General features: G+C 40.4%; 1 protein-coding gene across 1 annotated transcript; it reads right to left on the bottom strand.

The window, feature by feature from the left end:
• Nucleotides 1-855: 855 nt before the first annotated feature.
• Nucleotides 856-17501, bottom strand: si:ch211-129c21.1 (uncharacterized protein LOC563087 homolog). The gene is made up of 14 exons (XM_034230067.1): nt 17377-17501; nt 10040-10520; nt 9495-9637; nt 8640-8702; nt 8148-8246; nt 6557-6656; nt 6131-6241; nt 5785-5936; nt 5382-5554; nt 4954-5110; nt 4630-4852; nt 3545-3660; nt 3143-3359; nt 856-2294 (listed from the first exon to the last, which is right to left on the bottom strand). The coding sequence occupies exons 2-14, from the start codon at nt 10146-10148 to the stop codon at nt 1537-1539; spliced, it is 2421 nt and encodes an 806-aa protein (XP_034085958.1). The 5' UTR covers nt 10149-10520; nt 17377-17501; the 3' UTR covers nt 856-1536.
• Between the last annotated feature and the right edge of the window lie 5753 nt (nt 17502-23254).

Genomic DNA, 23254 nt, shown 5'->3' with positions numbered 1-23254 from the left:
CTCGTCACCGCTGATGGACCCATGTGTGGTCTGTTAATGCCCACCTTTGCTGTGTTTTTACTTCTGTACCCCATGTCCTCAGTGTAAAATATTTTACCCTGGCGAAGATATTCTGCTGTCGTATTGATTTATTCAGAAATGCAAGTCAGAAATGTTCAAAGAAACCGGTGTAGAATAAAAAAAAATCCTGTGAGCCGTAACGGCAAGACAGCCTGAACTAAAAGTAAGAGCTCATTAAATCTTGGGAGGAAACTAGGGCTGATGAACAGGAGAGGGCAGCTAGCGACTTCTGAAAGTTAAAAACAACTCTGTAAAAGCTCTCTCTCTTTTTTAGAATAAAGAAACTGAAAACAATATTTGGTGAGTTGCTTGCCTTTATTCCCCAGTGTAAATATGCCCATGCTAAGAAATCTAAGCACTTTTTTTGCATATCTATGCAACAATCTTGGCAATATTTTATTTATTTATCCCCTACTAAGATCAAAATATACTTTTAATTCTGTTTTGAAAACTTCCTTAAACTGCTCTGTTGAATAATTGAGACCCACTTCAACCCTTTCATATTTTACAGTACTGGTTTGAAGCGGCTCTGACTGCTGTTGTTAATGACAGAGTGTGAAAAACACAGAGTACGTTCATGCTACTTTCCTGTAATTTAGTTTGGTCTCAGACCTTTTCGACAAAACAAACAGGTCTGAGGTAACTGTGAAGTCAGATGTGTGTTTTTGTTCATATCATCCCGCCACATGAGTATCTGTTGGAAACATCAAGACAACAAGCGTGTCAGTCCAGCTCCAGACATATTTTTCAGCTCTGTGAGGAAGTGGGTAATCATTATCGACAGCTAGACACACAAACAATAACTTTTTTATTTTATTACCAACAAGAGCTGCATTTTCCAAAGTTTGATGCTAAAACAAAATGCTGTGTCTCTGATGCAAATAATTGATAGACGACTGACATCCATATTTCTACATCCCAATGATGATACAACATTTACTGCAGTGAAATTATCTTGTGTTTTTATTATGGAAGATAGACGTATGGAGTTCACTCTGTATCACCTATGACAGACTATCAATCATTAACAAAGCCAAATAATGTACAGTTTGCTCTTTGACTGAAAGTTGTCTTGAGTAAACAGTCCATAAAATCATATCTGCCTGGGAATTTAAAGTATAAGTGTGTGCTACTTGTTCACGGACCCAATTTACAAGACTCAGATCACAGGTATTAAGATTGCTGAACAAATAAATAATAGTTGAAAAAAAGCGCTTACCTGTACACAATATATTACAGAGTGTATTCACAAATGAACATTTTACAAAAAAATACATATGTAAAAAAAAAAATCCAGAAAAGTCTCTTCAGCTGCCCAGTACATAAATGATAGACAGTATTTGAAATTGTCAAGGAGAAACGGGACACCAATCAAAATAATTTATAATGTGGAAACCTTTTCTACAGCAGCACACCTATAGGAAGATAATTAGTGCACCGCAGTTGGCCTCGGACTGATTTTCTATACTTCAGCAGTCAAATCTCTGACTCATCATTTATGTATCCCAGACCGTCCAGACTTGAAATGTTGGCCATAGGTGTGAAGTGGTGCTCCCCGTTGCCTTTGAAGTCAACAACAGAGTGATTATTATTGGCACTGCAAGGTCTCCCAGACTCAGGCCCCAGGAGCTTAATCTCTGAAGTTCTGCTGGGGATGTGCATGTATTCGGCTGACTGTCTTTTCACCTCGCTTTCACTTGGGCGCTTCGCAAACTTGAAGCATCCAAAACGTTCCTGATTCCAGATGCAAAATATGACCCCCATCAGGCAGAGACAGAGCAGAGACAGCAGAGCCACGGCCACCTCTAAACCAGTCACCTTGCTGGTGTCGCTTTGGTTCTGCGGGGTCAACGGGTCCTCCCTGTCCGAGTTTGGCTCCGGTGCAGCCGTAATCACATTGTAAATAGAGGGTGAGGAATCTGTCACCTCATTGCTAGGAGTAGAGCTCTCCCCCACTCCTGCATCAGAGTGGAGCTGCAACTGATAAACCGCCACAGTCCGATTGTATGGTCTCCCATTGATCAGCTCTACTGAGTCACATGTGTACAGGCCCGCGTCTGATTCAGAGGCCTGCAAGACGAGGAGGCCCCGGCTGAAGATGTAGTATTTGTTGTCGGAGTGAAGTGTATGGTGAGCGAATCGCCACACAACCTGCGCCAAGTTGGAGTGGAGCTGGCACGGCAGCTGGATGTTGTTTCCTGGAACCAGGGTAAAGTCCACGGCTGCCACTGGATCTAAAAACAGACACACAGTACACCTGTTTATTTGATTGTATTTGTATGTGCAGTCTTGGAGAGTAACAGATTACATAGAAAATCAGGATACATTAAAGAAATACACGATCCGATTACTGGTATATTTTTATAAAATGGGCATTACTAGCAGGTTTACAACGATGTTGCAAATGAAGCTGCTTTGATGCAAGAACAATTTAATCGGACAATAAAGTATTATCTTATCGTACAATGTTACAAACATTAAAAGGAAGATTTTTTGGAGGGTTTTCATTTAGGCTATTATCATAATGTTTTTAAATATCTTTATTCATTTTTTCTAAATGCAGTAGGTGGACACCAGATTCATTACACAAATATAATGCTTTTAATTATTGTATTAAATAAAAAAAGCTTTTGTAAACTATACTTTTCTGCAGGCCTGGTCTATCATTTATGGAGATATGTTTTTCTACTAAAGTTACATCGTTCTGTTGTATTACATAATATACTTATGTAAATGCCATATTATTGATATTTCTTCTTCTTGACTCCCTTTGCATTGCATTTGATATTGAAGTAATCCAAAAGTAACGGAAAGTAATCAGGTTACATTACTTTTATTTTGTGATATTTACTGATTACATTTTCTACGTGTTAATTGTAACAGAGTACACTTTTAAAGAATTCCTCATAACCCTGTTTATACGTACATATGAATGTCTCACACCTTTGCTCTCTATGATATGGTGCTATACAAATGCATTTTAAATGAATTGAAGAACACATAAGGTTGGTCTCATTGCATGCTGCTGCTTCATACAAAAAGGCTGCCCAGTAATATATGCAAACATGGTGCCTTAATGTACCTGGAGGAGAACATTGAGAGAGGTCTCCCTCCTTCAGACTCTGTATTGCAGTTTTAATGTCTGGCACACTGTTGACTGAGCAGCAATGCTCTTCTTGCAAGTCCCAGGCACAGTAAGGGTCCCGGGCCAGGATGCAGTCCACACAAGTCTCATAGCGGCTGCAGTTACTGACCGGCATCTGGATGGCACCAAACTCTGAACCTGCATACAGTTGGCCCTATGTATGCAACACAGACACACATTAACAAACCACCAGGTATTTCATCTTTATATCCACTGTCGCCTCTCTACTGCCTGTTAGAAGCAATATAGTGACAACATATTTAAATTGAGCTATAAATTCAAACTGTGGCAATATATTTAGTTTTACAATACGTTTCAATGTTGAACCTGTTGAGTTACCTTGCTGGATGAGAGGCGCAGGGTGCTGATAGGCACCGAGGTTTCGTACAGTTGAATTTCCTCAATGATGAACATCTCTCCTGCGTAGTTGACAGCCTTCTGGATGTAACCGTTTTCTATCAGGAAACAAAAAGGATCATCGTATACCCACTGAATAAGCGCATTACACAAACACAGGTATCAACTATCATTACTCATACTTTATGTGTTTCTTAAAGAGTCCCTATTATGTGTTTGTGCATGTAAAACGTTTCTCTCCCACACACTCCCCCTCTCACCCTGAAACGCCTCCATTGGACTCCTTTGTTTACTTGTGTAACATAGTGACATCACTGTGTACCACTTTTACGGCTAAGGGGCGGGACATCTCTAAGCGGTTGACCAATCACATCAGAGCCGGCCAGCTAACCAATCAGAGCAGACTGGGCTCTGGTTTCAGACAGAGGGTGTTTCTCAATGTCGAGGAAAGCTGCTTCAGAGCCACTATTTCAAGGATGCTACGTCATCGAGTCCCGCCGAAGGACTGTTCCAATGTCCAGGATCCCTGGAATTCTACCGAGGACTGAGTCATTCGTTGCGGGAAATTTTGAGGCTGCACATGTGTATCCTCCATGGTCTTAAAATCCCCACAATGCTTTGCGCACGGACCAATTAAAAAAAAAAAGGCGGGGCCTCTCATATGACACACACCTGCACACTTGCTAGCCTATTCCATTCTTCGTTCTCCAAATGCCAGGAAGGATTCTTGCCTAGCCTCTGAAGGACCTGACTCGGAAGACATGTCCCACCAAGGAAGCATCCTCGACATTGAGAAACACCCAGAGGGTGAAAAGAGGTGCTGCAGCACAGGCAGTATGAGAAACATTAAGCAATTTTGAAGATTAAAGCAAGTAATAAATCATATTAACTAGGATGTTTTATTCAAACTTGAACTGTTTTAACTTTGACTGAAAATGATTTGTTATATTGATACATTTTGACACTGTGTAACAGCCCTCAACATCAGTTCTGTTTAAAGTTGTTTATTGTCATGTGCATAACTATTGCAGACAAGCAGTTGCAGTTTTTTTTAATCAAATATTTACCAGTGCCAATGAACATGACTGCATATCTCTGTTGGTCCAGCGCCAACACACTGTCCACTACAATCCGAGTCAGCAAAGCTCCCCTCTTCACCAGCAGCGGCCCCCCCGTCTGTGGTCGGACAGCCTCGTCCATGAGGGGGCGGTCCCTGATGAACTGGAGGGTTTTGTCAGGAAGATCCAGAGAGCGATTCATGCCCATTTTACGTGCCACACTATTGATGCACTGAAACACAAAACTTGAAGTCAGAATGGTTTGTATTTCATATTTTTCCTTGCTTTAATATCCAGAATCACTTCTAGTTTGAACAAAGTCTTTAGACTCACTGCTCCCGGTCTGGGGACTGGCACCTCTCCAGTGTACATCACCCACTTCACGTGAGATGTCTCCACAGCGACAGGTGTCTTAAACTTGCCCTCATTGAAAATATCTCGAATGGAAGACACACTATATGCACATACCGCAGATACCTCGGACAAGCCCCTGAAAAAAAGACAGATTAGACACATTTAGTCAAGAACACTTCCATTTGTTTGTTTTATTTAATCTCTTATAGAGAAAACTTTGGAGATGTCATCTTTTAAATTAAAATATGAACAGCTAAATGCAAAAATAAAAAGGAAAATATCGAATAACCTTTTTGTTCAACTTTTTTTATTCTTTCCCATACAACTGTCAATTTACTTTCTACCTCGCTGCACATTCACACCCTCCCTCAGCCAAAAAACCACTGTATTTGATTGCAACTACATACGACTGCGGAGTGAAGACAGCGTAGAAGACGCTCTCCTTCCAGTTCTCGTTCTTCAGCAGGAAGACATCCTGGACAATGGGGGGCAGGCTGGGTTCAGGGAGGGAACAATCCAGACGGGCTTTCAGGAACGACGTCCATTTCCTCTGCAGTGTCCGCTGGCCGCCCATATCCCCCTAAACATAGAGACAGAGGTCACGTGCTGGACTGCAGATATTCCTCTTAAGCACAACACTCAGACCAGGAATCAGACAGCGTGAGGCATTGTTGTTAAACTTTCTCTCAATGTCTTTGTAAAGGTCTTTCAGAGACCGAGTGATTATTCAGTACGTATTTACTGATCTAAACCAATTTTCTCTTGTCTTTGAAAATGCAAAGAGGTTTTTTATTCAGTATATATATACACCTTGCAGACACGGGCCACTCGAGACACAGTGACTTTGCTGGAGAAGTCGTACTCCATGGCGTTCTCACTGAAGAACATGTACACCTTGTCATCATCACCATCAAGACTGTTAAAGCTCTCCCCCACAAAGTCCATGTAGACAAAGTTTGGCTCTGAAATCACAAAACACAACATTAGCACTTTGGAAAAGGGCAGACAAATCTAAAAAACGTTTCCTCAGTAACATCAAAGGAAATCTTTAAAATAATGCATCATGCATAAGTATTGCTGCAGTCGATCCCCTCTTAACTATGCACACCATAATATAACACTTTAAATGACCAGTTTTTGCAGAGCAGGAACTCACCATTGAGCCATGAGCTTTTAAACTCAGTGCGGAGAGCCAAGTCCGAGCTGCGCAGAACCACCGGCTCAGAGCCCAAGAAGTTGATGGATGTAGCAGAATACAGGTCATTTCCTGTTGGACAGGAAGAAGAGGAAAAGGAAAATTACTGGAAATGTATTATTTATATTAACCGGAAATAATATCTAATTTATATGCCTGCTAATGGACTGAGCTAACTAATTAGTCCATGTGGAGTGAGCAGGGAGCACCAGCCAAGAAATTGGGTGATATTTTTACTTTTATTTTACTTCATTCGGTGCCCGGCTCTTGCAGCATTTCAAACGTGCACACAGTTATCTCACACTGAGCTTTTCTGTTGGTGCACTTTGAACGTTCAGCAGTACTCTGTGCTTTGTTCATGTTGGCAGCAAACCCTCAGACACTCACCGACCATGAGGGAGGAGTATCTCTGGAAGGGATCAAAAGGACACTTCCCTTTTCCCTCCTCCTGCTTTCCCTCCAGCTTCAGCTGTCCTTTAACAAACGTCTGTGGGAAACAAAGGAAATAAAGACTTGTTAAGAGAGCGAAAATAAAGTAAAAACAGTGCCATTTTATTTCGACAGTAAGACTGAAGTTGTAAACCTTAACCAGTGGTTTGCATGGTTGCCTTTAACTATAACCAATATATATTTACATTATGGCTCACCATTTTCCAACGTATACAAAAGATAAAACACCTTCTGTATTGATCTCCAACCCTCAGCTCCAAATGAAATCTTGCAGAGGCTCATTTTTGTTCTTTGAACGTTAAGCTTTGATAATCTGTATTTTCCACCGGTAGACTTAACCATTGGCGTATTCTTATTTATCTGCTTTCATCTTTCCTACAGATCTATATCCCACAAATGTATGGGAGGGTTATTGAATTTAAAAATGTTTTCAATGATACTCTGTCATGGTTAAAAAAACATATCAAGATAGATCATACGTTGAAGTGAACATAATGTCTGCTTTAAAGGTTATTGTGCTGTGATGCAGTCAGTCCTCTGAGATTTGAGTTCCTTGCCAAAATACACTGAATTCATGAGCTACTGGATGTTGTTGAACAATAAAACCCAACTAAAACAATAAACATGCCGACATTATAAAAAGGCTGGGCTTAACTGGTCTCTCGATTATGGCAAAAATCATAATCTCGATTATTTGGGACAATAATTGATATCACGATTATTAAAAACGATTATCCATTTACTTTGAAAACTTCCATTTATTGAAAAAATAAATGTGAACAGTATGTTTTTAACAGTTGATTACCCTGAACTTTAAGTATAATTCAACTGAAAAACCAATAAAAAATATTATTAAAAAAACAATAATAAAAAAAAAAAATCGTTTTATTTCGATTATGTTGTTTTCATAATCGTTGCACGCCAAAATCGTAATTGTGATTCAAATATGATTAATTGAGCAGCCCTACCAAGAGGCACATTACAAAAAGGAAATGTATTTTATACCACTTCTTTCCAAGAAAAGGTGTTGACTGTATTTCATAAGGGGTGGGAGTTTCCTTAATTTAACACAGCAAACAGTGGCCATTAAAGGAACTGGATATTAGGCCTTTGTCAATACTGGGCACAACAGAGCCCACCAGCTAACCAATCAGAGCAGACTGGGCTCTGGTTTCAGACAGAGGGAGAAAAGAGATGCTGCAGCACAGGCAGAATACCTTTTTGAACATTAAAGTATGTAAAAATGTCACAGAAGAAGCACAAAATACAACTATAAACCTGAAGATAAGCATGAAAAAACACCTCTCTAGACCTTAATGTTCCCTGATAATGGACTGGACACTGGGGTGTAAATGAAAACCAACACAATATATTATAGTTTAAGTGGGAGCACTGAAGCCACTGACAGGTTTGTAATCCAAGTAAAGGAGAAAAGTTTCAAATTATTGGAATGACTCACACAGCCACCTCTTCGGCTAATAAACAGAGGGTTTGCCTAAACTAACTCCATGTATTACAGTTTACTTACCATGTAATCACAGGTGGGGCTAAAAGCATTCGTGCCACACACATACATCGTAGTGTCATTGACTCTGTGCAGGGTTCGAATGTAGTTACGGCATTCCACCTGCAACAAGATCCAGCAGAGAAAATGCCAAGGTCAGAGCTTTGTTAGTTCAGCCGCAAAAACACAATCACGCCACACAAGACACAAACACACTGGCTGCTTGGGGTCAACTGGTGACCAAAAGGTCAGGGCTGTGTCAAAGCATTTTCTTCTTGTGCCTTTATTTGGACATTCGATACCAAGCTATAAGCAAAGCACTTCAAAGAGAGTTCTGTGTCAAGACTTGAAAATGAAAAAAGATCCCCATATCAATGATTTACAAATGCACAGAGACAAACTGCACAGGGGAGTAAACAGCTTTCAGTCAACAGTCACCCTTTAAGGCTTTTACCCTTTACCTACAAGTAAAAGTAAATGCATTGCAAGCTCTGTTTCGTAATAAGTTACACAAACCTCAGCATGTTTTCCTTTGTATGTGCACTCTCGCTGTTTCTCCTCTGTAACTCGCCAGTACACCTGCATCAACAGAGGGAACATTTTTTTGTTAAAGCACACAGGAATGTGTCGCAACCGAGCCACTGCACGGCATGGAGCTGCAGCACGTGTCCCCTCACACATATCAGTGTTGATCTAACGCCAGGACCAGTCTGTACACTCGGGAAGGGAATACCTGCAGGCTGGGACACCTATCCCTCTTCAGCTATGACTGTTAGCTGTGTAGCTACAATTATAAACCAGCTGTCTACAGTTCAAAAGGACCATAGTTCATCCAAATTCTCATGCAAATGTGCACGGGGTAAATAGACAACAGCGTTGAACCCGCTGTTGAAAGGAGTGCAGTTGATTACACAACGTAATGTGTTTCTGTAAGCATATCGTCCGCCAAAATACACTCCCTAAAAAATGAAGGAGGGAAGATAAAGATACAAACTTACTTGAGGCGTGAACTGATTGTGAAATTGTTCTAACTCTGAACCTATGAACTTTTTTCTTGTGAAACACTTGATACTTTCACAATGTCAGTCTCCAAAAATTCTTCATTTCAGACAATGTTGGAAAAATCGTTCAACAACACAGCTCATACATCTCTGATATGGGGTCAACCCAAAAAACATCATAATTGTTCAACTTATAGAGAAATTATACCTATTTATTTTCGAAAATGTGCATGTTAATATACCACTGTTCAGCAGGTCAGTGATTTTTGTTCTAACGGCTTCAAACAGAAAAAAGATGATCATAACAGCACGCAGACCTGCACATTTTGTAAACAGTTGTTTATTTATGAATCTCCTCTCATGTTCTCACCGCAGCCTTTCGGACAGAAATGTTGTTGATGTCCAGAGCATACACAGCCTCTCTGGCCCCCAGCAGCAGCACACCCAGGTCGTCTCTCATTAGCATAGTGGAGTAGTTGAAGATCCCCTCTTCTCTGAACAACTTCAGCTCGTCTAAAAAGGGAGGAGAGCATCCGCATTACTTTCTACATTTCAGCTGCTGAGACTGTGCAGTTGGAGAAAACGCTCTCACAGCAAGAAACAAAATGCTATTTCATTGATATTTTATAAGCTTGACTCAGCCTGCACAAAAACTAAGTAATTAAAGGGATGGTTCAAACAGTTTGAAGTGGGGTTGTATGGGGTACTTATCCATAGTCAGGGTATTACCTACAGTTTTTCAAAAATGTGACTGATGCTGGCCCAACCACAGATGATTGCTTAGCTGCTTGTGTCTCCAAACTAGGGGCATCTACTGTAAGTAATACACTGAACATGATAATATACCTCATTCCACTTCCAAAGCATCCTTTTACATCACAGAACATGCTGTGATATTGAGGATATGTGACTTACTCTGGTAGGGGATAGTCTTTCGTGGGACACAGTATTGAGTGTCGAGTGCATTAACTGAAACATGGAGCATCAATCCACAGACGATGCTTAGAGCTGAGAGAAGAGACATGGCTCAGAGTCCAGGTGTGTCTAAGTGTGGAAGAGCTGCACCGTGCAGCTCTGCCACCAAAGCACCGGATCAGACACAACACATGGTCCACGCTCTCAGTCCAGATGTTGCTACACTGTGCCGATGTTGCCTTCCTAGACATATGCCGCTATGGTACAAGTCATCCTCTAAAAGGCAGTTTGCAGGATGTGTAACCAGGCCTGCAGAGTGCGGCTCGGCTCAGTTTGAAGTCGGCGAGTATCTATGTCGGTGTTAGCCTCCAGCGCAGGGCTAATGATCTGCTGGTGTCTTCTCTGGATGAAGGAGCAGAAGCCATGCTGCACAGCTACTGGTGAGGGATGCTGGAGGAGATCATCTTAATGGGGCCCACCTCTAGGAAAGATATGAAAACATCTATGCATTAAATAATTAAAGAGACCCATAACATGAAAAGATGATGAGAAGACTGGAAATGATGTATAAAAGATGGACATTTGATTAATATAGTCTATTCACTTCAAGAATGAAAAGGGTGGCTGGTTTGCTGCACCTTTTTTTATTTTATTTCATCTGCTGTAAATTCTGTTTTTCACTGATAAAATGTAGTGTCCCATTTTTTCAACAGAGCTACACTGCAAGCAAGCTACTACTTTCACCCTGGAAGAAGTTGAACTAGTGCAAAGCTACCCCAGAGAGAAATGTAAAGCTACTTAAAGAAAATAATGCAAATTAATTGTTTCAAATGTACAATGTACATGTACTTTATAACTAAATGTTAAACATAAAAGTGACATGGCAGCTCAACATGACACAATTCAGTTCATTTAAAAAAGTGCCCATTTGTTCACAGGTCATACATTCACCGAAACATACTAATATAATCATCAATTGGATAATCCATGCATTAAATGTACAGTATGCAGGAATTAAATATAGCCAATCACCAATTGATTGGTCAACAAAATAAAATCTTGCCTCTTTAAAAAGGGGCAGATTAGCCATTTAGCCCCACAGTGTTATTAAGATGGTGACTCACAAGAGACAGAATGATCAAATCAACAAAGACAATCTTTAAAGTGAATTGTATGAGACCAAAAACACTGGATTTAAAATGTGCCAACGCAATGCAAAAAAAACTTTGATTAAACCTTCCTGCAAAACACCTTTAAAACTCCCAAGTATACCCAATCTTGTATCAGAATATTACAGTAAGACAGCATTCCAAACAGGGACAAGTATAACCTTGTTGTTACATCAGAGTAGTAAAGCACCACTTTCAGTCATAATAAGCATGAAAAGTCATCCCTGTAAACTTCACAGAGGAAACTGATGTCAAGTGATTTCTGCCACGCTGCCCACCGACCCCCACCCCCTCTTCCTCCTGCACTCTTCCTGTCTTCCTCCCTGATAAGAAGCTGCTTCCTCTGGGCTCAGCGGGGTTCACGCAGCAGAGGGGATCAGTTCAGGTTTGGGCATGCACGCAGATCACAGTAATTCACAGTTATAGCGCTGCATCCCTACCATGGGAATCGTGATACATTGAGACTTACCACTTCTTTCTGTTTTGACTAACTGAGCGGTGCAGCCTCATTCAAAATTCATCAAGGCACTTTTTCTTAGACTAACACACAAAGCATACTTAAGCGCAGACTCAAAAGGTAAAACAACTAACTCTTTTTGTGGTGCCCACTGCTCAAAAAGCAGCCGCGGAACTCAGCTACTTTGCAAGCTTTGTTTAGATACGAAGCTTGCAGAGAAAACAAAATACAGAGATGCATCCTTTGAGATGCACACCACAGATTTCTCGGCTGTTGACAGAAACCAAAATGACAGAAACCAAATTTCCTCCAGAGAGGCAGCCAGGAGCTCGCTCCCTTGTGCCTCTAAAAACCTCGGCTTTGAATGTGCGTTTTGCAACAAACTGCCATGCTCCCACCTTGTTGTTACTTGACACACCGGGGCGAGCTGCCGCTTGTATACGACAGCTCATCTGTTGTCAGAGCGCAGAACTCCTGCAAACTTTCCCCCTCAGGCTGGGAGGGGAGGGGAGGATAGGTTGAGCGCCACAGCTGAACGAAGTGACTGCAGGTTGTTTTTCACAGCGTTTCACAGATTCTTCCAAACCGTGCAGACAGGCAGGTATATGGCTAAAACAATAGAAGACAAGCAGCAGTTGTCACATTTGTCTCTTCCTTTTTAACCAGTCACACACTGACATGTGCACCTGTGTGTGTTTCGGGTGTTGGGGGATGCACAGCTGAGGGTACTAGACACCAGTTGCATGAATAAGCTTTTCTTATCAAATAAAGCCCTTAAATGATGTCTCTCAAGTGACTTAATTCAAATAGAATTACAATTTGTTTGCATATTTTCTTGGGATTTCAGACATTTATAAAAAAGCATATTTTAAAGTTATTTAAATAAAACACCTCACTTAGATATTCTCGCCTTACACTGTAAATGTTTAATGGTGAACATACTGTATAGCTATCACAGCAGACCGTGAACAACATCACCATTCATTTGGAGTCATGTGTCTGGCCACCTGACAAACATAGGACAAATATTTACTCTTCTTTAGGTGTTAAGGCCAACTCAACAGGGAAAAATGTGTCTCTTTATTGGCTTAATGCTCCACTATGTTCTCCAGCAGTTGCTAACTGTGTCTGTCTGTCATTTGGTGCTGGACAGGAGGCTAGTGACACAGTTTATCAGAGCTTTATTTACTGGAAAAGCTCGACCTGGAATCAAGGTTGCTGCGAGCCAGATTTGGGGGGCAAATAAACCAAAACAACTAGTTTAAAAAAGCTCAAACTTCCTGCACAGCTGGGGGAAGTTACAGAGCTCTGTGTGCTGGTTTATCACCTACTGCATTGCACACGACGTTCATGTAACTGCTGATTTTGAATTTTAAGATTTCCATGTAAGTTATAATAAATAGATAGCGATCCCATCCACATTTATGTCTCCATGTCCTCCACCTTTGCTACTACTTTGTTCTCTTTAACTCATCAGGAAGGACCGTCCCATGGACTCTTTGACCCCTTACCTGAGGGAAGAAGGATACATAAGATTATGGGCAAAATGTATTTGCTAATGGCGCCCTATCTTTAATATCTGCACACGTGATGGCATGTAACAAAGTTGTTTATGGCCCTTTTATTATCCACACTCCTTTATTTATACAAGTTAGTTATTCAGAAAGGCTTGGGTAATGTTTCAGGCTGTGTGCAAAAGCTTATTAACTAATTAATTATTAATAACTTATCTACTGCTCTTGTGCAACACAACTTTTGTACAATTTACTATCGTTTTGACTTGCTGCTACCTCACCTACTTTATATATTTACATACTGTTATAACGCTGCTACTTATCCTTTCAAACTGACATGTATTTTTAACACATACATAATTATAAATATCTGTACTATATACAACACATTACATTTTAATTTACATTAATAGATTTGGTCAAAGAAAATGTGTAAATGTTGTATTCTTACATTTCTATTATAATTATTACTATGCTCGTGTGAACTCATATCCATCCCATCCTGTGTTTCACCTTTGTTGTTGTTGCTGCTAAGACACATGCATTTCCGTAGAGGGATTTAATAAAGTGAATATCATCTTTCTTTTCAATAATTTACCATGAATTCAAACTAATTTTATTTTATTAACACATGCTTCTCTCTTTATATGATATGTTAGCCTATTTATTGTGTCTTTTTTATCTGCACTGTCCCTTTGCTGTAACAATGTACATAAACCGGTCACAATTGCCCTGTTTATCTCATGTCTTATAAAAGCTTATTAATGATTTATAAAGTACAACCTAATTAATAAATTACGAACTATTCGTAAACCCTTTATAAGGGTAGTCTTATTGTAAAGTGGTACCCCAAAATTATAATAAACCACGCTCAGATAAGGTGTGTACTACGCTGAGGCAGAGGAGTTGTTGTGAAAGACTGGTTTGAAATCCAGTCATGTATTTTGTTTATATGGGATGAAAGCGGTTTCCTGTACAGCCAGCAAAACCTGTAAAGCTAATTGACTGCACTGTCTGTGACACACACAATAATGTAAAAGGGGAATATCTCTGCATGTTGTTTGTGTGAAATGTAGTACAATACCTGCATACAATGTAGAAACATTGTCATCATGACATTTGAGTCAGCGTCATGGATGATAAGCTTCAACAAAACCCGAACAAACAACAAGAGTGTGACTAAAATAGTGTTTTACATCTCCAGAGATGCAAATGTAAAAATGCATCTCCCACATACACCTTTACTACAAGCAGAAATCCTTGAAAGGGTTAGCACTGTGGGTTTCTTCTCATCAACTGTGGGTTCAAAGGCTGCACATGAACTTGTACAATATGTAGAAGAAAGCTTGCAGCAGTATCTCCAAACACTCCAACCACTTGAAGCATGAGGATATTAATAGCAGCACAGTATCTACTGCACGGTGGATTCTTACTACGACTGTGTGCTGCAAACAAGCTCAAATCTCGATACAGCAGCGTGTGAAACGTGCACCGACAGGCGCACTATTGTCATCACAGTGAGTCATAACAAATCCTGAAAAATTAAGAGTCAAACAGCTGGAGAGAGCCGTGCCAGTGTAGACCCAGGCTCTCCTGAGTGTCTTCATTTGTGTGAGATAATGGGCGAGGCTTTCTCTGGCTGTAACTGATTCACCTTAATGGCTGAGACTGTTCTATAGGTTAAATGCTGGTTGACTCACTGGCTGACTTGCTGCCAGTCTGTGTGTGTTTTCCAACGTATGCCGAGTGGCCCACTGGCAGCGATATTCCATCGCAGGGGCCTAAACAGGAAACCGGTTGTGGGAGGCTGCTCACCTCTGACACTCCTTGTGTCGCAGACTCACTGGAAAACACACCCGGTTCAGTGGGGGGTTATGTTTTTGCAAGCTCAGATGAACTAAAAACAAAACCATTCTTTTTATGATAATGAATTAACCTTTTGTTTTGAGGCGCAGGAGAGTTGTAATTAGCGGGAAAACAATACTTCAGAAAAATTTGCTGTACAGTCTTCAAGCATGTCACCACACGCATCATTAGGCTAAAGGAGCAAACTAGAAAAATTAAAATCAACCTGTTCACTCGTTCTGTTCCGACAAATCACTTGTCATCGATGAGAAGAGTCTGGTTGAGTGTAAAGTGCACGCTTGAACGCATAAATACACACCGAGTAACACGCACCCAGGCAAGTCCCAGCAGGTGGTGGGGCACAAAAGGAAAATCTGAACACCCAAACATCTCCGCCTGCTCTACCTGTGTTGTGTGACAAGCTCACTGGCAGACAGGAACACCCAAGAAAAACAAAATGTGGTGAGCACTTCGGTTTGGATATTAAATGTAATAGCACTGATTTAATGACTGTTGTCTTATCAAACTTCAAAAAGTAAATACCATCGTTGCACCATTTCAATTTGTATTCTCTTTTATTGTTCTCGATTGTTTGGTCTTTAAACGTCAAAATATAGTGAAAAGCTACCTCTATAATCTTCAAGCTCATGTTGACATCCTCAGATGTTTTGTTTGTCCAAAAAAAATTGTAATTTAGAGAATAAAGAAGAGCACACAATCCTCACAATGGAGGCAGGATCAAAGGAATGATTGCTATTTTAGTTTGAACCAAAAACAGCTACTGGCAGATCATTTTATATTCCAGTCAGTCATTGTAGTTGAATTGGTAGAATAATGGAAAGACAATTATGGAAGTGTTGGATATACCGTACAGTTCGGTACAGTTCGGTAAAATACTATGCTGCTTTATACAACCATTGCTTTTTCCTGCATTGGTTCTAAGTGAAGGCAGTAAAGCTGATGTCATAAGTTGACTGATTGATAAGTTAATTGATTATTTTGAGTGTCAGTTTTTCATTAAAGTAATTTTTTATTCCAAAATGGCTGCTTTTCAGCTTCTCATCTTGGGAGATCTCCTGATTTGTCACAGGTATACATCATAATGAACTGAATTTCTTGGGCAAGACAAGACAAGAAAATACATTTAAAAGACATCTCCTTGGACTGTGATGGACATTTTTCACAATTAATTGTTTCATTTAATTGACCATACAATCAAATTTAGAGAAATAATCAGCAGGTTAATCGATAATGAAAGTAATCATGAGTTGCAGCCCCTCAAACACACCCTTTATGTGTTTAGCAGCAGAAAGACACTGGTTTATGTGTTTCAGTCATGCTGGGATTTAAATAAACTGTTTTATTTTTGTGGTAGAGCGGATACCATTGGCACTCAAGCTGCTGTGTTTCTGCTTCACATGTTAACCAAAATGCAACAGAGGTTCACTGAAAATACAGTTTAGGGAGTCGTTTTAGCGAAAACAATGATTATTAAGTGGAGAAAATGTGCTTTTATCTAGCTTTTGGAGGCATTTGATGACCTGTAATACATTGGTGTGCACATACAAGGAAACACAAAGGAAACATGCATCATTTCCAGCTCAGACCAATGAGTTACAGGGTGTTTTTATCTGTGCAGCCCTGCCTTGACACCCAGTGACCCCACTGAGTTGCAGTATGGCAGCTAAAATTGGGCAATCCCCTGAGCCAGTGCGCTGACAGCACTGCTCCCTCAGCCTCACTCATGGATCATTAATTCTCACCATGAATAAAACTGTGCGCACCCTTTAATATCATGTTACCACACAGCGAGATGTATTCACACAGCAAACACAGGCATATTAAGCTTAGGTGTTGGTGAATTATTAATGTAGCTGTAGAGAATCCTAGCTGTTTATAGAGGAAATGCAAAAATGATCACACACAACATTGAACGCTGGGCTATTTCTAGCTGTTTCTATTAACACGGATATTTGTATCATACATTAATTGGTTTCATTGTTTTTTTAATGGAAGAAAATCAGCTTAGAAAACAGTTTGGCTTAAAGCCCTTCCCCTCAGGATTTACTTGACACTTTCCCAGCGACAGTACAAGTTTCCCTGGCTGTCTGCGGTGGGAAGTGTTTCTGCCCGTCAGCTCAAACGCATATCCTACTACTGCTTTAGTCTGGCTCTCGGCTGCTATAATTAGATATATCCTATAATCTTAGATAAGACAGTCAACTAACAGTGTGTGCACGTCTTAACCCCACAGGTGGCAAATCCAATTCCCACAAGCTCCTTGGAAACATAATAAGTCTTTGGAGGAAAAACAACCTGCGCGCAAACAACGCAAACCAGCTTCAGACTCACCATGAGTTGCGACAATGAGGATCTACATCAGAAACTGTTCTGTTGTTTGTATCCTGCTCGACGCTCCCTGCTCCCTGCTCCATGCACCGTCCAACACTCATCTGACTCCAGCAGCTCTCAGCGGTAGGCAGCGCCTGGTCACGTGACTTCTGATTTCACCTTTACTCAAAGTGTCAGCCAATCAGCTGTAACCTATGTTTTTTATTTGAAATACTTCTGCTCTTTGTTTTATTTTCGAAGTGTAACTGTAATCCCATTTATTAGGGGAATAGGAACCTGGAATGGCTTTTCATACATAACAAAATACTGCACTTTTATGGATTGTTGAAAAAATCATTTGACCACAATTTGAGACCTCCTTTTCACATGTTCCTTTTTTTGTACGTGTATGTTATGTTATTGACTTTTTTTGTAGTGTATGTTGTTTTTAAAGTTGCCATTATTATTGCATTTAGACTATTGTTTTTAATAATGATCCAGAAGTTTTTTTTTAAAATTAAATTGTGATTTTAACATCCTGCACGGTTTATCATTTGTTACCTGTTTTGTTTGTGTGTTTTTAAATTGTGCAAAACAATAAAATAAAATAAAAATGTTTTCAATTCAAAATTAAATTGTGATATTATGACAGTGACACATGTAATATAGCTCAATAACATACAAGCTTTTAAACTGCACAAGAAATACTGCATTTTCAGTATCCTATAACTTAATTGTTTTTAAATAAAATCTATAACAGCAAGCATGTAAGTTATTAAAGAACACTATGTTTTTGCAAGTCATGCTAGAATAGCAATTTGCAATATTTGCTCATCATACAAATGCTACTGTTGGCCAGTGGCAACACACTTATATATTATTAGGCGTAGAAATAAAACAAATAAAATCATATGTTTTATTTACCTATTAACCCTGTAAGGCCCACTGTTGTAATTTTACAACATTACTTTAAGCTATCCTAAAAAAGTTAGTAAATGTTTTAGTTTTTTTAAAGACTACCTTTAGTCAAAAGGTCCTTTTGTTCAGCCTCACAATACTATTGAGTAGTAAATGTGTTTATACACTGAACAAAAATATAAACGCAACACTTTTGTTTTTGCTCCCATTTTTCATGAGATGAACTCAAAGATCTAAAACATTTTCTATATACACAAAATAACCATTCTTCTCAAATATTGTTCACAAATCTGAAAAAATCTGTGATAGTGAGCACTTCTCCTTTGCCGAGATAATCCATCCCACCTCACAGGTGTGGCATATCAAGATGCTGATTAGCAGAGGTGGGACCAAGTCATTGTTTTGCAAGTCCGAGTCAAGTCTCAAGTCTTTGCGCTCAAGTCCGAGTCAAGTCTCAAGTCATTGTCTTGCAAGTCCAAGTCAAGTCTCAAGTCAGGATGGGCAAGTTCAAGTCAAGTTCAAGTCCTAAACTTTGACAAAACGAGTCATAAACAAGTCATTATGTGTTTTTCACCAAATGTAATGACATCGATCAACAGAATAATACTTAATAATCAAACTGCTCTTTATTAGTCACATTCATAATTTAATAATCCATTTTCTCTCTGCTGGTAAAGTAACGTGTGTTTTTCTAATTTAAGAGGGATCAGTAAGGTAAGGCTACCGTGACGGTTTGATTCAGAAGGAGTTTAATGTATAAGATCCCTGATGTTGAGGAAACCAGAATGTTTATTTCCACTGTGTACAACATGTTATAAGGGACCCACGATCTATCTTTATGCAAGGGATAATGTGCAGCGAGGCGGTCTCTATGGGGAAAAGAACACCTGCATCTAGATCCCTCTGCAGGTGGTACTTTAAGTATATATTGATGCTAATACTTTTGTACTTTTACTTGTAACATTTTGAATGCAGGACTTTTTATTGTACAGGGTTCCTGCAGGTTTAGCCAACTCAAATTTAAGACTTTTTAACACCTTTTTAAGACCACTTTGAATAGAATTTAAGACCTATTTCACGGCAATAAAGTATGAAGGAAAATGTATATAAAGAAGAAATACGTCCCATAATCACTTACAAAGTAAATGTATTCATGTTCAACATAAGAACAATGACTGAACACAACAGCGTAACAGTACAGAACTGTGTTAGCGTGTTAGACAAAAAGTGTGTATGTGTGTGCGCTTGAGTGTGTTTGTGTGTTAGGGCTGTGCAATTAATCATATTTTAATCGCAATTACGATTTTGGCCTGCCACAATTACGAAAACAACATAATCGGAAAAAACGATTATTTTGCTTTGCTAGGTTGTGACAGTGCACCACAACATATTTGATCTAATGAATTTTTTAGTAATGTATCATTTATTTAATTAATTTTTGTATTGGTTTTTCAGTTGAATTATACGTTCAGGGTAATCAACAGTTCAAAAGACACTGTTCAAATTATTATCTGTTTTAAAGTTCAATAAATGGATGTTTTCAAAATCAATGAATAATCATATTTAATAATCGTGATATTAATTATTGACCAACATAATCTTGATTATTGCCATAATCGAGCAGCCCTAGTGTGTGTGTGTGTGTGTGTGTGTGTGTGTGTGTGTGTGTGTGTGTGTGTGTGTGTGTGTGTGTGTGTGTGTGTGTGTGTGTGTGTGAGTGACAAGAGCTATATTCAGACTGAGCTCTGCTGCCTTGGCTACACTATTTCATCGTTGCTGTTGTATGATTGGTGTTTAGCTACGGTATTTAGCGTCTACAGCACCTCCGCTTTTAGGGTTGACGTAGACCCAAACTTCGCCCGGAGGTCCCCCGGTGTTGTTGCGGGAGCTGCTGCACTAGCTAACACTCCACTAGCTAACGCTGCACTAGCTGCTGCTGCACTAGCTAACGCTGCACTAGCTAACGCTACATTAGCTGCTGCTGCACTAGCTAACGCTCCACTAGCTAACGCTGCACTAGCTAACGCTACATTAGCAAAACAAACACTAATTTATTTTGCAAAAGATGCAGCGGGCTTCAAACACGTTCCCTCCACTGGTTTCAACCAAGCACTAAATTAGATGTTTTCCAACCAAATACGGTTGAACTTACACTTCCCCATATTTATTTGTAAGTAGATTCGAAGATAGGCTACATGAGCTGAAGCTTGGTTGCTAGGTTACTAGCTGGGTGTTCTCCAATAAGGGGCCGGGGGAAACAAAGTTAGTGATTACTGGTTCCATGTTGATTTAATTCAATACAAATTGTTGGGGGGAACTGAAAGGCTATTACCGTACTGGTTACTTTGCAGCCCGGACATTTCCCCCAAAACACATTTAGACGCTATCGCAACACAGAAGTACCTTTCAAATCCGATAATTTTTAAGACCTTCTGAATCATATTTAAGGCCTTAAATTCTGATTATCAAATGTAAGACTTTTTAAGACTTGTTAAGACCCCGCGGGAACCCTGATTGTAACTTTTTTTAATTGTCTGAACTTCTCCCACCTCTGACAATAAATCCTGAGTGTTTACCCTGCTCTGAAGGTTATTTTCATTTTACAAATCCTGCACTCAGCTTTGCTTTCTCCAATATCATTGAAAAGCAGCCAGATGCTGCTTCTTTTTTCGGTTTTCGCTCATTTCTTGACTTTTTCCGACGCGCTTGCATTTAAATCCGGCTCCCCGTCTCCCCGTCGCTCTGCACATGCTGTGCCCCCACCCTTCTTTCACATAATGGTATGATCCTAGTGTGTCCTCGCATATGATTGGCCGCATGGTGGCCCAGCTAAATAAAGACCCGCCCCTGCCTGCAAGGATTCTCAGCAAGAGTAGGAGCGGCTGAAGATTCTGCTTTCCCCGACGGGAGTCTGCTCTTCTAACGGCAGCTCGCGATCGGCGTGTTGGAGACCTCTGAATTAAAGTAGCAAGTCACCTCAAGTCAGAAGGCTCAAGTCCAAGTCAAGTCCCGAGTCATTGGTGTTCAAGTCCAAGTCGAGTCGCAAGTCTTTTGTGATGTTGTCAAGTCGAGTCTCAAGTCATAAAATGTGTGACTCGAGTCTGACTCGAGTCCAAGTCATGTGACTCGAGTCCACACCTCTGCTGATTAGACAGCATGATTATTGCGCAGGTGTGCCTTAGGCTGGCCACAATAAAAGGCCACTCTGAAACGTGCATTTTTGCTTTTTTGGGGGGGTCTGGGGGGGTCCTAAAACCAGTCAGTATCTGGTGTGAGGGGTAGGGGTAGGGTTAGGGTTAGGGTTAGGGTTAGGGTAATGTTGTGAATCGAGTGGCCCATGGTGGTGGTGGGGTTATGGTATGGGCAGGCGTATGTTTTGGACGACGAACACAGGCCACTCGATTCACAACATTAGCCTAACCCTAACCCTAACCCTACCCCTCACACCAGATACTGACTGGTTTTCGGACCCCCCCAGCAAAAATGCACGTTTCAGAGTGGCCTTTTATTGTGGCCAGCCTAAGGCACACCTGCGCAATAATCATGCTGTCTAATCAGCATCTTGATATGCCACACCTGTGAGGTGGGATGGATTATCTCGGCAAAGGAGAAGTGCTCACTATCACAGATTTTTTCAGATTTGTGAACAATATTTGAGAGAAATGGTTATTTTGTGAATATAGAAAATGTTTTAGATCTTTGAGTTCATCTCATGAAAAATGGGAGCAAAAACAAAAGTGTTGCGTTTATATTTTTGTTCAGTGTATAAGCTTTATCAAAAAGGAAGGTCTTAAGCGCACTCTTAAAAACGGATAGGGTGTCTGCCGCCCGAACACAAACTGGAAGCTGATTCCACAAATGTGGAGCTTGATAAGAAAAGGCTCTGACTCCCATTGTACTTTTAGAGACTCTAGGAACAACCAACAACCCTGCATTCTTGGAACGCGAAGCCATCCCATTTCAAAGTGCTGTTCGACGCTCGGCGTAACCCTCGGCGCACACTCAAACATCCAATCACAGAGCTTGAGGACTATCACAGGGTTTGTCAAGCGAAGCGGAGAGAATACTTACTTCCGGGTGTAAAATTCTAGGCTACTATGAGCTGCTCCGACCCTCGGTCATGACGGACTCCAACTTGTGTTTATTAATCAAACAAAGAAATAAACACAAGGATAATTATGTGTTATTGTTGAGTAAATAACAGTGTGTGGTTTAGAAAAGAATACAAAATTAGAAGGAAAAAACGATGAAACAATACAGATTTCAGTATTCTGAGCCCCTACTCTCGCCCATAACTGACGGCAACAAAAGTCCTACATTATTCAATTAAAATAAAGAAGTAAAAACAATAAGTGTGGCTTGATATTGAGTAAGAAAAAGGTTGATAAACGAACGCTGTGAGAATGGATCTTCAGGTAGCATTCGCTCGCGATCTCAAGTCGTCTACAACATACGTTTAGGGAGCTATATAGAAGCCTATGGACATCCCGGAAAGTTGAAAATGTACGCTAAGGGCCTCCCCCCCTTGCGTTGGAAAAAGCCGACACGGCCGCCCCCTCTTTCGTTGGAAAAAGCCGACACAGGGGACTTGACATAACGTCAACATAGGCCGACCTGGGAGTGAGGATGTGTTGATTTTTGATATGTATCTTGATTGACTCAGTTCTAATCAGGTGAACACAACTCCTCTGAAAACACCCAAGAGAGGACGACCATCTTCAGGCAACGGGAGCCCAGCACCGACGGTGACATCAAGGAGCCTGTTGAATGCTCAGAAGAGACCATCCTCAGGTGATGGGAATCCACCAAACGGGGCTCCATCCAAGAGATCACAACCTCCACTGGATGTGCCCAAGGACCTAATGGCACATTTTCCAGTGAAGACAAAGAGAGGACGCTGCAGACACTGCAGTAAAGGGTACACAAACACACAATGCACCAAGTGTGACGTCCGTCTCTGCTTTTCTGAGGACAGGAACTG

This window comes from Gymnodraco acuticeps, unplaced genomic scaffold, assembly GCF_902827175.1.
Source record: "Gymnodraco acuticeps unplaced genomic scaffold, fGymAcu1.1, whole genome shotgun sequence".
NCBI lineage: Eukaryota > Metazoa > Chordata > Actinopteri > Perciformes > Bathydraconidae > Gymnodraco > Gymnodraco acuticeps.
This window is presented reverse-complemented; position numbering and strand designations above follow the sequence as displayed.

What these genes read in the sequence shown, in the direction of transcription:
- si:ch211-129c21.1 (XM_034230067.1), bottom strand. Translation starts at nt 10,148, where the DNA reads ATGTCTCTTCTCTCAGCTCTAAGCATCGTCTGTGGATTGATGCTCCAT. An exon ending in TTTCTGTCCGAAAGGCTGCG is followed by an intron (nt 8,703 to 9,494) that starts GTGAGAACATGA and finishes CTGTTGATGCAG; the next exon opens with GTGTACTGGCGAGTTACAGA. An exon ending in GCTGTCTTCACTCCGCAGTC is followed by an intron (nt 5,111 to 5,381) that starts GTATGTAGTTGC and finishes TCTTTTTTTCAG; the next exon opens with GGGCTTGTCCGAGGTATCTG.